At 40.7% G+C, this 14,931-nt stretch overlaps 1 protein-coding gene across 2 annotated transcripts in view; it reads right to left on the bottom strand.

The window, feature by feature from the left end:
* Positions 1 to 14,931, bottom strand: part of dnajc17 (DnaJ (Hsp40) homolog, subfamily C, member 17) — a 130,341-nt gene that overhangs the window by 61,088 nt on the left and 54,322 nt on the right. For both annotated transcript variants that reach the window (XR_009446255.1, XM_048538441.2), the window contains exons 6-9: positions 9,979 to 10,075; positions 6,577 to 6,626; positions 5,344 to 5,421; positions 2,171 to 2,251 (exon numbers count right to left, since the gene is read on the bottom strand). Coding sequence is in view for 1 of the 2 variants with exons in the window: in XM_048538441.2 (XP_048394398.1) it covers positions 2,171 to 2,251; positions 5,344 to 5,421; positions 6,577 to 6,626; positions 9,979 to 10,075 (306 nt within the window). In the remaining variant the exon portion in view is untranslated. The remainder of the gene's footprint in view (positions 1 to 2,170; positions 2,252 to 5,343; positions 5,422 to 6,576; positions 6,627 to 9,978; positions 10,076 to 14,931) is intronic.

The raw sequence follows: 14,931 nt of genomic DNA on the forward strand, positions 1-14,931 counted from the left end.
GAACAAGGGGCAGGTAATAGATATTTTAAATAGTGGTTAATTGAGTGTGAATTGGTTGTATAAACATGGGAAACTAGTGAACAGTGCAGTGAGCGTTTTACAAAGTACAGAAAGTTGAAATAAAGCTCATACCACAAGTGGGGACATGGAATCTGCTCGAAACCATTGATCTTCTGGCGTAAAACTGCACTTGCTGTTTTAAGACGCTTATAAAAGGTGTCACTGGGCTTGCCTGCAAGAAGATTACTTTGGACTGCAGCCTAGCAAAAGGCAGTGCATACTGAAAACAAAACTGAGGTAGGGGAAATTGAGGGCATCTCCTCATCATTCAGTTTAGTGCAGGGGTGTCCAGATCACAGCCTGTAGGGATCATGCAAACAGTTTGACTGGCAGTTTGCACCATGAGCCCAGACAAACTAAGTCTTACATGTTTTACTACACTTAATACGTAGCTTCTCTAGCAGGAATCAATTAGACTTAAAAGTCTGGAAAGGCACAGGCAGGTCTGGCAGCATCTGTGGAGAGAAAGCAAAGTTAACATGACAGGTTCAGTGACCCATCTTCACCACGTTCCGAGTTCTGACGAAGACTCACTAGACTTGCAATGTTAACACTACTTTCCGTCCACAGATGCTGCCATATCTGCTGAGTTTCTCCAGCAATTTGTTTTTGTTTCAGATTTTCAACATCCACAGTTCCTTGTTACATTTTTGAGGTTTAGAAAGTGGTATTTATTGTACTAATATCTGATTAATGCCAGGGAGGAAATTAGTGAGACCGAAGTGTGACTGTAGCATTAAAGTTCCCTGGCAAAACTGAAGCATTGGGGATTAGGAAGCAAACTCTCCAGTGGTTGGAGAAATACCTAACACGTAGAAAGATTATAAGGGACGTCAGAGGTCAGTCATCTCAGCTCCAGAACATCTCCACAGGAGTTCCTCAAGGTAGTGTCCTCGGCCCACCCATCTTCAGCTGCTTTACCAATGACCTTCCCTCGGTCATAAGGTCAGAAGTGGAAATGTTCACCAATGACTACACATTGTTCAGCACAATTCGTGACTCCTCAGATACCGATGAAGTCCATGTTCAAATGCAACAAGATCTGAACAATGTTCAGGCTTGGGCTGAAATGTGGAAGTAACATTCATGCCACATAAGTGCCAGGCAATGACCATCCGCAATAAGAGAAAATCTAACCCCTGCCCCATGACATTCAATGGTGTTACCATCACTGAATCCCCCATTATCAACATCTGGGGGTTACCACTGACCAGAAACTTAACTGGACTCACTGGATTCAACTGGACTCACTGTGGCTAGAAGCTCAGTTCAGAATCTAGGATTACTGCCGTATGTAGCTCCCCTCCTGACTGAAACAAGCCTGTTAGCCATCTACAAGATACAAGTCATGAGTGTGGTGGAATGCTTTCCACTAGCCTGGATGAGTGCAGCTCCAATAATACTCAATAAGCTTGACACCATCCAGGACAAAGCAGTTCAAATGAATGGCACGTCATCCACAAACATTTACTTCTTCTACCATCTACGCTTAGGAGCAACTACTTTACCATCTACAAGATGTCCTGTAGAAATTTGCCAAAGATATTAGATAGCATCTTTCCAACGCACACCACTTCCATTTAGTAGAACAAGGGCAGCAGTTACCTGGAACACCACCACCTGTTACTTTCCCTCTAAGCTACACACCATCCTGACCTAGAAATATATTGCCATTCCTTTACTGTCTCTGGGTCAAAATCGTGCAATTTCCTCCTTATAGCACAAGTTCTGCAGCAACTCAAGAAGGAAGCTCACCACCACTTTCTCAAGGGCAGCTAGGGATGAGCAATAAATGCTGGCCCAGCCAGTAAAGTTCACATCCCACGAGTGAACAGGAAAAACTTACAGACCATTTTACTTAGGATCACGATATTTGGCGAAGGAACCTTGGTTGATCTAGGTTCTCTCTCCACCATAAACCAAGTAATGCAAAGCTTTTGTCAGCATCTCTCTGGCTGAGATCTTAGCACAAGCCTGTTGCTCATCCTTATCTTCTGGCCTATGCGGCACAGATAACCTACTGACTGAGGCATCTGATAGGTGCTGAGGATGGGAAGGTTATAGGAAAACTACATAGATCACATTGGAAAGGTAGGGATGCAATACTCACAGCAGTCTTGATTGAGGAGAATTCCACGATAGCGGAGCCTTTCTTTTTACTGGATATGAGCAAGTTCAAAACCTCACCATACTGTACAAAGAAATATCCCTTGATTAGTATCTGATACCAATTGTGTTGGATTACTCTCAGCACAGAGCACCAGCCTGTGCCAGTTTTGGACTTTACAGCATTTACTCAACAGCACTCATCATTTAGTCATGTGCACACAGCATAACTCCAAGCTAGAGGCAAAAAACATGCAGACAAACAGTTAAACAGAACATGTATTCAAAACAATGACAAATGCCTGACAGTGTAACAGGTTCTCGTTAGTAATATTATTTTATATTAATTGTTAACATTTTGAATCAGCACTAATTTTAAATTTCCCAACACTTCTTGCAATGCTGTCTTAACTGTCGTTGTACTCACTGGGCGGGATAGAGGACAAGATAGGGAAGAAAGTATGGTGCAAAAAGAGAAGAAAAGGATTTCAAAGACAAAAATAAATGTAGAACTTCAGATGTTATATCATTCTTTCCATGAGACGAAGGTCAGCGCAGTACCTTTTGCCTTCACAGGAAATCATTAGTGTCAGAGTGGTCTCCAACTGTGGAGAGTTTAGGACAGAAGGGGAAGGAAATTTCTAGCGCGAAGGGGGGCCGAATTCCTTCATTTGATTTATTTGTTTTGTGCTCTCCAGTTATGAACCTCCTGCTCATTATCCCACCCCTTGAAATTCTTGACCTTAGAACATAGCCGCATCTTGTTAACATCGATGCACACTCGCAGGTCAAGCCTTGAAAGAAATGAGAGTGCAGCAGAAGAATAATTTTGTATCGGCTGGTACCTAGAAACGGATAACTATAGGTATGAGAAAAATTGGGAGGGTCTTTTGTTTGATAGGCGACCACACTCTGCCAATCTTGCAGTGGCTGATGGGCATTTTATATGACACTTTATTTCTGAAAAGTAACTGATTACAGCATTACATTGAAACTGCAGTGGACTGGGTCTTTGCCACCCATTACAATTTTCTCAGGTGCCCATTAGTTCCTAATTGCACATCAGATCTCAGTACCTTTTTATGTTTGTGACATAGACATGATATTTCTGATGTATTGAATAATATATATTCTATGCAATGGATGTTGAACACTGTCCTTCAAACACAGGAACTAGAAACCCCAGGGCTGTAGTATTTGAAAGAAAGGTCTGAAAGTCAACATGAGACTGAAACATTTGGTTGACTTTTTTCCTTACTCTCTTTTTCCATTACATTTCTCTGGGACAGTGTTCTATGTTACCCAATTCACTTTTGTGCCAACATAGGGCTCTGTAAACCATCTAATTACAGATGGGTCACGTCTAAGCCTAACATAATGCTCACTCAATGTTCATATGGAGATATGTTCTACAAGTGGATGTGTAATGGTGTCAGATTCCTACCCTTCCTTTGAGCTTGTGGTCACTGACCTGGCATAACAGCATGTAGTGTGTTTACCCAGCACTGAACAAAGAAGCCTCCTTTTCATACCATATGGCCATGAACTCTGGGAGGTTTATTGGGACCCAGCTTCTTAATTAGAGCAGGAACATTTCAGGAAGTTCAAAACTGGATGGTAGAAGGTGGGGGATGCTTAAAGATCAGGCCAAAATATGAAAATAGACTTCAAAAATTCAATGCTTGGAAAATTCACATTTGGACAGTTGCCAAACTGAAAATGCTTACAAGAGGTGTATAGCTTTCAAATAAGATGAAATCATACAAAAATCTGAGTGTGACTTTCTTACCAAATGGCTTGCAGAGGAGTTCAGCAGTAGGATTAATCTTTTAGATTATTTTTAAAATACATCACACTGCTAAACCCAAGTTATTATGAAAAAGCCACTATCCCTCGTGGATAATAGGTTCTTTGCCAGACTCTAACATGTATACCATTCTACAGTTTGTGACAAGAGATAAATTTTAAGGGTCCCCATGATAACAAGATAACAACCAATTTGATAAAGTCTAATTGTTCAGCTTACAAATGAATTGACTGGACTGCATTATTTTAAAATTCAATATTAGGTATCCAGTTATTCCATTTAAGATAATAATGATATACATCTTCATCTCATTGCTTCATACTCTTATTCCCACGACACCAATTTCTCAAAGCTGCTAAAATCTGCAGTTATGATATATTGTACGGAAAATTTTCAATCTCCCATTTGAGAGCTGCTGCTTCCAAATGGAGGTTATCATGGAGCCATGCATTCAAATGCTTTAACAATGTACTAGTTTATATTTCTCAATACTTATTACTTTGTCCCTTCTTGCATTGCTGTCATAACTGTAGAGGTATGACTGATGATTGCACACTCAAGTCAATTAACGACCCCACTACATAACTCAAAGCTGTGAATGCCAACTGTATTTTCAATAACAGCCTCAACTTAGTTTGATCAGAGTTCCCTAGCGCTTGCTTGAAAGAGATAAAAAAAATCTCTTCTGACTGCAGTGAATTTATGAACTGAAACTAAAAGCAATGATCGCCTGCTACATTTCAGGCTGAGGTTAAAGATCTGGATTTCTCCCCGCTTAACTCTAACCATTCAACATGAACCAGTTCTCTGTCACTGTCACAATTTGACAGCATAGTAGTTCGACTGACGGGTTACCGACACAGAGGTTTAGAATTCAAAAATCCTACCGGGACAAGCTGTAACATTTAATGCAACAAAAGCAAACATTTATGGGTGGAACATCAGAAAAAACGGCCAGATTATCCTGAAATTGGCTCACAAACATCTTTTCATGCTTTAAAGGGGAAAATGACTAAACATGAGGAAGAACAGAACAAAAAGATAGGCTGATATGGTTAAAAGGTGGTGGCTGGAACGAAATATACACGGAATATAAGTAGCACCAAATTGGCAAAATGGTTTTAGTTATATTGGTAAGTAACTGTAGATGAGTAGCATGGATTTAAAAATCTGAAGAGATGGCTGAATTGCTTTCAGCATCTTTGTCAATAAAAAGAGGGCTACTATCTGAACTGACAAACTTGAATCTATGGTCAGAAGTGGTACGGGGCAAATGGCAGGATGGGAGCTGCGGGGTTAGCAGTTAAGACTTTTTAAAATCCTGTTGGTCTGAAGTCCTCTTGTTTGGAAAATTCTTAAGAACAACTTACCTTCTTCAAAATTGACAGGAGGTATTCATGAGAGTAGCCACCATTTGTTTCGTCATCCTTCTTACACTTCCATTTCAGCTAACAAAGAGAAAAGGAATAGATCAACATAGTTAGTAGGAACTTCCAATGCTGGAGAATCTGAGATAACATGGTGTGGAGCTGGATGAACACAGCTAGCCAAGCAGCATCAGAGGAGCAGGAAAGCTGACAAGACCCTTCTTCAGAAATCAGAAATAAAATATTTCTGAAGAAGGGTCTTGACCCAGAACGTCAGCTTTCCTGCTCCTCTGATGCTGCCTGGCCTGCTGTGTTCATCCAGCTCTCCACCGTGTTATCTCAAATCAACACAGTAACTCTTTAATATTACACACCTGCCTAGTATCCTTTCAGTTCATACAGACAATGGCTGACTGTAAATCTTCACCACACTTGAACAGGCAGCATCTTGCCTGCATTCAATACTCCATTTACTACTCTTGGCTGAAATCAGCAATGCTTCACAGTTACAATGCAAAACTGTACGCAGAAGGAATTGATGGGATATGTCGTCTGTGGTACATCAATCTAGCCACTTTCCAGGATATCTGCTATCATCTGTAACTGAGGAACCAAGGACGCCAGAAGGGCAATCATTCAATTGCACCGTCACTGAAATTTACTCCATGAACAAAGCTGGTCCCATAGCGTGAAAAGTCAACAGTCCCAGGGACAAACTGAAACATTACTAATGGCCTCAATGAGTGAGAAAGTGTTTTAAAAATCAGCCAGGGGTCTTTATGTCTATCACAGATAGCCAGTCCCGGGATAGTGATAAGGCCAAGATTAGCTGAGATGTAAGTGAGGGATGGCTTACCATCTCTCATTGCAAGAAGATTCTCCAGCATTGGCAGTTCCTACTAACTCAAGAATTAGGCCTAGATGAGGTACAGGAGGCTGATGTCCTTGGAATCTTATCTCAATAAGTGTCTGTATCTCCGGTGCAGAATTAAAACAGCATGAAATTAAAAGAAAACCAGGAAAACCTGTAAATAAATTTAGATGCAGTGCACAAAGGGAAAGCAACTGTGACTTAAAATATGCAAATTAGAACACTTCTCAGGCCATCCATTTGCATTCCCAGTTGCCTGTATTCACTATTCTCCTTATATTCCAAAAGCAAGGCCCATAATACAAGTTGCATTCTGCAGACATTAAGACAAATCATGGTGACAGCTAGCTATTATAAATACTTACTTTCAGTTTAGGGGTTGAGCTGTTTACAGAATCTGTTCGGACATCAGATCCTAGGGGACATCAAAATGAAAACAATGAGATCCATTCAAAAATAACAAGTACATAAGCAAGATGTCATGCTAACATTACCCGATCTTTCACTGCACAGTGACAGCTTACTCCAAATGAATGACCAATTCTGCATCAGGACCAAGTCTGGCAGGGGATTGGGAACCGGAGCAACAGACCAGTAAATGCAGGGACTCAGGACAAAGGAGAGACTGTGATATGCATTGTGCACAGTAAGCGCACGCAGACGGCAGTCGCAAGGCTCAGAGGGACTGGAGGTCTGGAGTACGTTTACTTCAATGCAAGAAGTATGACAGGTAAGACAGATGAACTAAGAGCAAGGATTTGTGCACGGAATTATGATGTTATTGCTATAATGGAGACATGGTTAAAGGAGGGGCAGGATTGGCAGCTTAACATTCAAGGACATCACTGTTTTAGAAGGGACAGAAAGGGAAAGGGGTGGGGCAGTTGCATTGCTGACTAAGGTCACATGTCATGTCTGTGTTGAGGGAGGATACTTCTGAGGAATCTTGCAGCGAGGCATTATGGATGGAGCTCAGAACTAGGAAAAGTGAAATCACAATGCTGTGAGTTTTCTATAGCCCTCCCAACAGTCCACGTGAGACAGACGAGCAGATAAGTTATCAGATACTAGAAAGGTGTCAAGACGCAGACAAGTTGTGGCGAGTGACTTCAACCTTCCTTTTATTGACTGGGTTTCCCTTAAAGCCAGGGGTTCAGATGGAGTGCAATTTGTTGTATGTGTCCAGGTGCGTTTTTTGAGCTGGTATGTTGACAATCCAGTGAGAGAGGAGGCCATACTAGGCTTGGTATTAGGGAATGAGCCAGGGCAGGTGATTGATGTTTCAGCAGGAGAGCATTTTGGGCTTAGTGACCATAAATCCATAAGATTTTGAATAGTTATGGACAGGACAAGAGTGGCTCTTGGGTGAGGTTGTTTAATTGGGCAAGGGCCAATTACATCCAAATTAGATAGGAACTGGGAATGTGGATTGGGAGCAGTTATTTGAGGGCAAATCTACATCTGGCATGTGGAAGGCTTTTAAAGACCAATTGATAAATGCAGGTCTCTGCAAAATGGAAGGATAGGAATGGCAGAGTCCAGGAACCATGGATGACAAGGGAAATTGTAAACTTAGTCAAAAGGAAAAAGGATGCATACAATAGGTATAGGCAGCTACACAGTCACAAAGTCCTTGAAGAAAATAGATAAATTAGAAAAGAACTTAAATGCACATTTAAGAAGGCTAAAAGGGGCCATGAAATGTCTTTCACAAACAGGGTCAAGGAGAATCCCAAGGCTTTTTATGTATACATTAAAAGAAAAAGGATGGCAAGGGAAAGAGTAGGGCCTCTCAAGGGCAAAGGAGGGAAGTTATGTGTGGAGCTACAGGAAGTGGGAGATCCTTAAATAAGCATTTTGTATTGTATTCACTGAGGAGATGGACCTTACCTGATGATGAGGTCAGGGATGAGCGTGTGAATACTCCAGAGAATGTTAACATATTAAAGGAAGAAGTTTTGGGTATCCTAACTTGCACTAAGGTAGACAATCCCAGGATCTTTCCCAGGTTCCTGTGAGAGGCAATGGAAGAAATAACTGGGGCATTAGAAAATATCGTCACATCCTCCTTGACCAGAGGACTGGCGATTAGTCAATGTTGTTCCCTTGTTTAAGGAAGGAAGGTTACTCCAAGGCCGTGAGTCTGACATCTGCGGTGGGGAAGCTCTTGGAGAAGATACTGAGAGACAGGATATACGCACATTTGGAAGAAAATAGATGAGTTAGCAACAGGCAGCATGGTTTCATATGGGGACATGCATGTCTCATCAACCTGATTGAATTTTTTGAAAAGGTGACAAAGATAATTGATGCGGGAAGAGCTGTGGATGTAGTTTATTTGGACTTTAGTAAGGCATTTGATAAAATTCCATGTGACAGATTTGTGCAAAAACTAAAATCACATGGGATTCGGGGTGGGTTGGCTAGACGGATACAAAACTGGTTTGGTCACAGAAGCGAGAGGGTAGCAGTGGCCTGCAGGTGCTAGTGTTCCTATGTCTCTCATCTTTGACATTATTTTGATGCCATTAATCTTTCTTTGAAACAGGTCTACACATGTGCATTTTTCCCTAAAGGAAGGTTCCCAAAATTGAACGCAAAATTTTAAATGTGGCCAAGTCTGAGATTCACAAGAAGGCTCAATATTACTTCTTGGCTTTTTAACCAAGTATCACATAGAGAAGACAGATTGAACAACAAATAATAAAGAAAAAGCTTTAATAACTTGTTCTGTTTTTAAAACCTGAATCTACCTGAGGTATAGGAGTTTAAATAAAGGCTGCTCATGCTCACATGGAGAACATTTTATCCTGTAAACAGTACACCTGCATCAACACAATCTGTCCCACACCACATGTATGGATTTGTGGAGTTTGCAATGTGTACAGTGATTTATAAGTACAGACTACTAGATAAAAAGTCAGGTCTTACATGTTCAATCAAAATTTTTAAGAATTGGGTAGTTAAGGAGGCATTTAGCATGCTTGCCTTCATTGCTCAAACCTTTAAGTATAGGAGTTGGGTTGTCATTTTGAGGTTGTACAGGTTAACAAGGCCTCTTCTGGAGTACTACGCCCAGTTCTGGTCACCCTGTTATAGGAAGGATATTAAGCAGGAGGGGGTTCGGAAAAGATTGACCAGAATGTTGCCAGGAATGGATGATTTCAGTTATAAGGAGAGGCTGCATAGGCTGGGACTCTTTTCACTGGAGTGTGGGAGGTTGAGGGTAGCCTTATAGATGGGTTTTAAAATCATAAGGTTTATAGATACAGTCAATGGCAGGTGTCTTTTCCGGTGGGGGGGGGGTGGAAATTCAAGTCTAGGGGGCACGTTTTTAAAGTGAGAAGAAAAAAGCTTTAAAAAGGACATGGGGGCAACTTTTTTTTTTAAACACAGAGTGGTACGTGCAATGAACTTTCAGAGGAAGTGGCAGATGCGGGTGCAGTTACAACTGTTTAAAATACATTTTGTTAAGTACATGAATAAGAACTGTTTGGAGTGATATGGGCTAAGTGCAGGCAGGCTGGGCTAGTTTAGTTTGGGATTACAGTCAGCATGGACAAGTTGGACTGAAGGGGCTGTTTCTGTGCTGTATGACTACAATTAACAGGACAGCTGGTCTGCAGACTAAACCACAAGATTCAAAATTTAGCAAAGGATCAGCCTCACCCATGAGATCATGATCCACGTGGGCAAACAGTATGGGAGGGTGACTGAAAAAAAAGGAGAAACGAGATGACAATACTGATAAACAAACACAATTTTACCTCGCAGTCTCTGCTCCCTCTCCAGCATTATTTGTTCTCTGACAAGCCTCTGCTGTTCCTCTAAATGTCTGGAGCCTTCTTCCCTTAGCCTGGCAATCTGCAAGAGGACAAAAGGGTCTTCTGTTGGTTGGTGACCAAACACATGGAGAATCACTGTTCAGGAATTAATCAATAAAATTAATGAAGAAGCAACAGACACACAGTCAAGGCAGCATGGTGGCTCAGTGGCTAGCACTGCTACCTCATAGCAGCGGGGGCCTGGGTTCAATTTTATCCTCAAGTGACTGTCTATGTGGAGTTTGCAGATTCACTCAACATCTGTATAGGTTTCATCGGGTGCTTAGATTTCCTCCCACAGTACAAAGATGTGCAGGTTAGGTGGATTGGCCTTGCTAAACGGCCCATTGTGTTCATGGATATGCAGGCTAGGTCAGTTAGCCATGGAAAATGCAGTATTATAAGGATAGGGTAGAGGGGTGGGTGTGGGTGGGATGCTGTTTAGAGGGTTGGAGTAGACACGACAGACCAAATGGCCTGATTCCACACTGCAGGGATTCTATGATTCTATGAAAAAAAAAGATTGGGACAAAGTTCATGCCCGGCAAAAGAAGTAAATTAAAACAAATGTAAGACTGCTGTTCCATTTTCATATAAAACTATATTAAATTACTTCTGGAACTTTTAAATTTCTGCTTCTCTTCCTTAGAAGAAGACTCTAGTTTTCTAACAGATAGGTCTATAGAAGCCAACTGCTGGAAAGCAATATGAAAGTTTTTGTATATGAATGTCAGTAAGCATTTCAGCCACAGGAGCATCACAAATGATACTGATCCTGTCTTCACTCAGCAGCTACATCTTCTGTTATTCCAGCAGAGGGAACAAACAGGAACAGCAATGCTGGCTGCTTTCAGTTCTTCTTAGCTAATAGATGCTGAGGCCAATTACAAAAATTGTGACTAAAGGTGCAAAAAGGATAGGGGGCTTTCAACTCCCCATCGCTCTCTCCATAGAACACAGTAAAACCTTGTCACACTCCATTTGAAATGCTTCCTAAGATGCTTTGGTCACTTGACATGCCCCAGCAGTTTAACCTTAACTTTGCAATATCGAATCTTCAGCCAAAATTGGGTTCAATAACATTTGAACCATTGAATGTATGGTATTGGAGCACTTCTAAGAGTGTCTCGGCACTGTGACAAGAAGTGCTTCAATGAGGGATAACAGAAATTAGACAGCTCACATCTCTGTAACAAACACTGCTAAAGGAGACACCAAATCAAAGCTTTTTGTTTTGTTTCAAGACTAGGCCATGTCACAACCTTGATTGGAACGGTACACTAAAAATTAAACCCTTAATTCCATGAATGATCACAAATGTATAAATGATGAATTTAATCACTAAGATCGTCAATTTGCCTGATTTGGCCATTACATAGAATGGGGAAAAATAGTCTCATCAGGTTTCATCAATAAATAATAAACAATAAAGAAAACAACTGGTTGATTCTATAAAAACACAGTTTTCAAATAAAAACATATGTAGCCCTTACATGCCTCTACTCTTGAAGGAGATGTGGCTTTTAACAGTGTTTAAATTAAAACACACAAATCAAACCCAGATGCCGAGAAAGGTATGTAATAGAACAAAGGGACAGAGTAACCTATAAGTAACACATTGGTCTACAGGACAATTTCACGTCCCTCTTTTCTCAAGGACATGAGAACTCCCTGCACGTTACAAACACAGGTGCATTCTCAGTTTCAAGCATTTCTGAGTAACTGCTACACTGTGTAAAAACAATGAGCGAAGGTCTTTGATTTATTGCCTCAGTAGTATTATTGTCAAACTAATCCGTCAACAATTAGCTTCGTTCAAAACAGACTTCAAACATCTAAATTTGAGGAATCAAAGCCTTGAGATCAACTTCTGATCACTTTATTGAGGAAATAAAGCAAAAGGACCAAACTACATATACACCAATAGACAATGTTCTTTTATTTAAGGTTATGCATCACCAATGAATAGACTTCATAGTGAAAGTCAATTATAAACACATGAATTAGGAGAAGATGTAGGAACTTTCAGCCCTTCAGCTCTCCTCAATGACTCATTACAATCATTGCTGATCTGTTCGTGCTCCGAATTTCATGTTCCCATCCAGCTTGGACAACCTTCAATTTGCTTGCACCACAAGAAGTCATCTACTCTACCTTAAAAGTATTCAAAGACCCTACATTCAATGCCTTCTGTTCAAAGTCTCACAATCCTTCAAGAAAAAAAATCCCTCATCTCTGTCCTAAAAGGCTGACTCCTAATTTTAAATCACTGTCCAGTGGTTCTGCCTCACCTAAAGGAGGAAACATCATTTCCACGTCCAACTCATCAAGACAGTTAAGGATCTCATAAATGTCAGCCCTTACTCAATGACATGCTAGTAAAAACATGACCATCTTGAACAACCTAGGCAAAACGCTCAATCCAAGTATCAATCTCATGATCCTCCTCAGAACTGCCTCTAATATATTCACATTCTTCTTTAAATGAGGAGAGCAAAACTGCACACAGTATCCAAGATGCAGTCTCATCAATGCCCGATGTAACTGAAACATAATTCCTTACTTTTATGTTAAATTCCTCTCATAATAAAGGATCGCATTCCATTGGCCTTCTTAGTTAGGATTTCTACCTGGGGATTAACTTCATTTTCTGGAACATTTTGATTCGTCTGCACCTCAGAATTCTGCAGTGATTTTCCATTTAAGTAGTACACTACTTCCTTTCCACAGTAAAAAGGGCCAGTTATCTCATCCAGCCTACAACACTTACTCTCATCCAAACAAGATGAAAAAAAATCCTGTGGGACAATTGCAAAGTTTGTGATTGGGTTCCCTGACCTACTTTATTTTCTTTCCTTCTCCAACTGCAATTAGGAAATAACTTATAACACCAAAAAAAGCAAAATGCTAGGGTAAAAACAGAATTTGGTTAAAACTAAGGGAACAATCACTACCCTTCTTTAAACAATGCATAAGAATATTGAATTCTCAACTGAACAGGTTGGTCCAACAGGTCACCTGAAGAGTTGTATCTCTTGACAACGTAGCGCTCCCTGATACTTTTTTTAGAGACCATATGCAATGCTTTATTGAATTTAAGGGCCAGCTGTACATAAGGCTTCCTCCCAGCTACTTCACTGCACTCCATCAGCAAAGGCTGCTATTCTTTTCTTCCCTAACATTTTATCCAGCTTCCCATTAAACGTATCCAGTCAAATCAGCTCACCTATCTATTCATTGTAGAAGCAGACTCCACATTCTAAGCTCTTTCTGAATGAATAACTATCTTCTGAATTCCTTATTGACTCTCTTTGATTGAACTCCCTCACAACTGTAAACATCTTCTCAGCATCACATCCACAAACATTCACACCTTCCACCACTGATGCTCAGTAGCAGCAGTGTGTACCACCCACAAGATGCACAGTAAAAATTCATCAAGGCTCCTTGGACAGCACATCCACTACCAGCTAGAATGACAAAGGTAGCAGACTGTATGGGCAGCAGATTATATGGGCACATTCCCGCCTCGGGCGACTGTCTGTGTAGAGTTTGCACATTCTCCCCGTGTCTGTGTGGGTTTCCTCCGGGTGCTCCAGTTCCCTCCCACAGTCCAAAGATGTGCAGGTTAGGTGGATTGGCCATGCTAAATTGCCCGTAGTGTTCAGGGGTGTGTGGGTTATAGGGGGCTGGGTCTGGGTGGGATGCTTCAAGAAGTGGTGTGGACTTGTTGGGATGAAGGGCCTGTTTCCACACTGTAGGGAATCTAATCATAAGACCTCTGTAAGATTGTCACCCGAGTTTTCTCTTTTTTGGAGAATTCAGCCATAGACTGCTCATCCTTTCCAGATAACATTATTCTCTGGAAATATTTTTGCACAATATATAGTGATTATACTCTCTTTAACATATGGAGAACTGAGCTGTCCACTTCATTCTCTGTGCTTTAAGCAAGCTTCTGTAGCAGTTTAACATAACTTCTCAGTTTTCCAATTCTCTTCCTTGATAAACTGATATTGCACTTATTTTCCTCCACTTTTTACAATTTGTGTTTTCTTGCATTCACAGCTTGACTACAATTCATAAACGCTAAAATATAGCCATATTCTGAAAAAGAACAGGACATTCAATCATTGAGCAGATTTAAGTATTTAAAATCTGTGCTTTTCTCCAATCCTGCTTGCCTTCATGAGTTCATTACAGCTCAGAAACAAATTAATTTCCCTATGAGCTAAAATCTCTGCAAAATGTACTTAAGCCACGGCTATACACAGAAGCTGAGTACCAGAGTGAAGACCACAAGAGTGCTCTTGGAATGTCAACTAGACTTTTCCTCACATGATTAATGATCAGTCTCAAGCTGCCAGTCGACTCAAAGAGCTGGTTAAAGCAAAAATGCTGTTACTGGCAGTGAAACCAAGACTAAAACAAAATCAAGGTTCACCAAAAGCTGAGCAATCACAGAGCTATCAACACCAGCAATTAATTCAAAACCATTAAAGCAAACCGAGATTACCTTTCCACTTTTCAATATGTTTGCATCAACACTTTTATCTTTTATCCTACATGTCCTGTTCACTTAGCCAAGAGAATTATACGATTTTGTTTCCTATAGTCGAAATGGCGATCTTCCAACATGTAACTTAGCGAAGCAGCAGATAGTAGCTTAAATCCTGAATAACTAAAAATAAATCCAAGATACAAAATCATTATTTTATCAGACAGTAATTCTGGAAGTTGATGTGTCAGAGGTATTTTGCAACAACTTGCCCTCAAAAAGCACCATTAAGTTGCTTCACAGAGACATGAGGAGAAACAAGGCACTTGAAGCAAGCAAGGGAGATCAGGAGAAACAGTCAGAGAGATTTAAGAAAAAATTCACAGACTGTAATTGAG

The sequence above is a fragment of the Stegostoma tigrinum genome, chromosome 10, assembly GCF_030684315.1.
Source record: "Stegostoma tigrinum isolate sSteTig4 chromosome 10, sSteTig4.hap1, whole genome shotgun sequence".
NCBI lineage: Eukaryota > Metazoa > Chordata > Chondrichthyes > Orectolobiformes > Stegostomatidae > Stegostoma > Stegostoma tigrinum.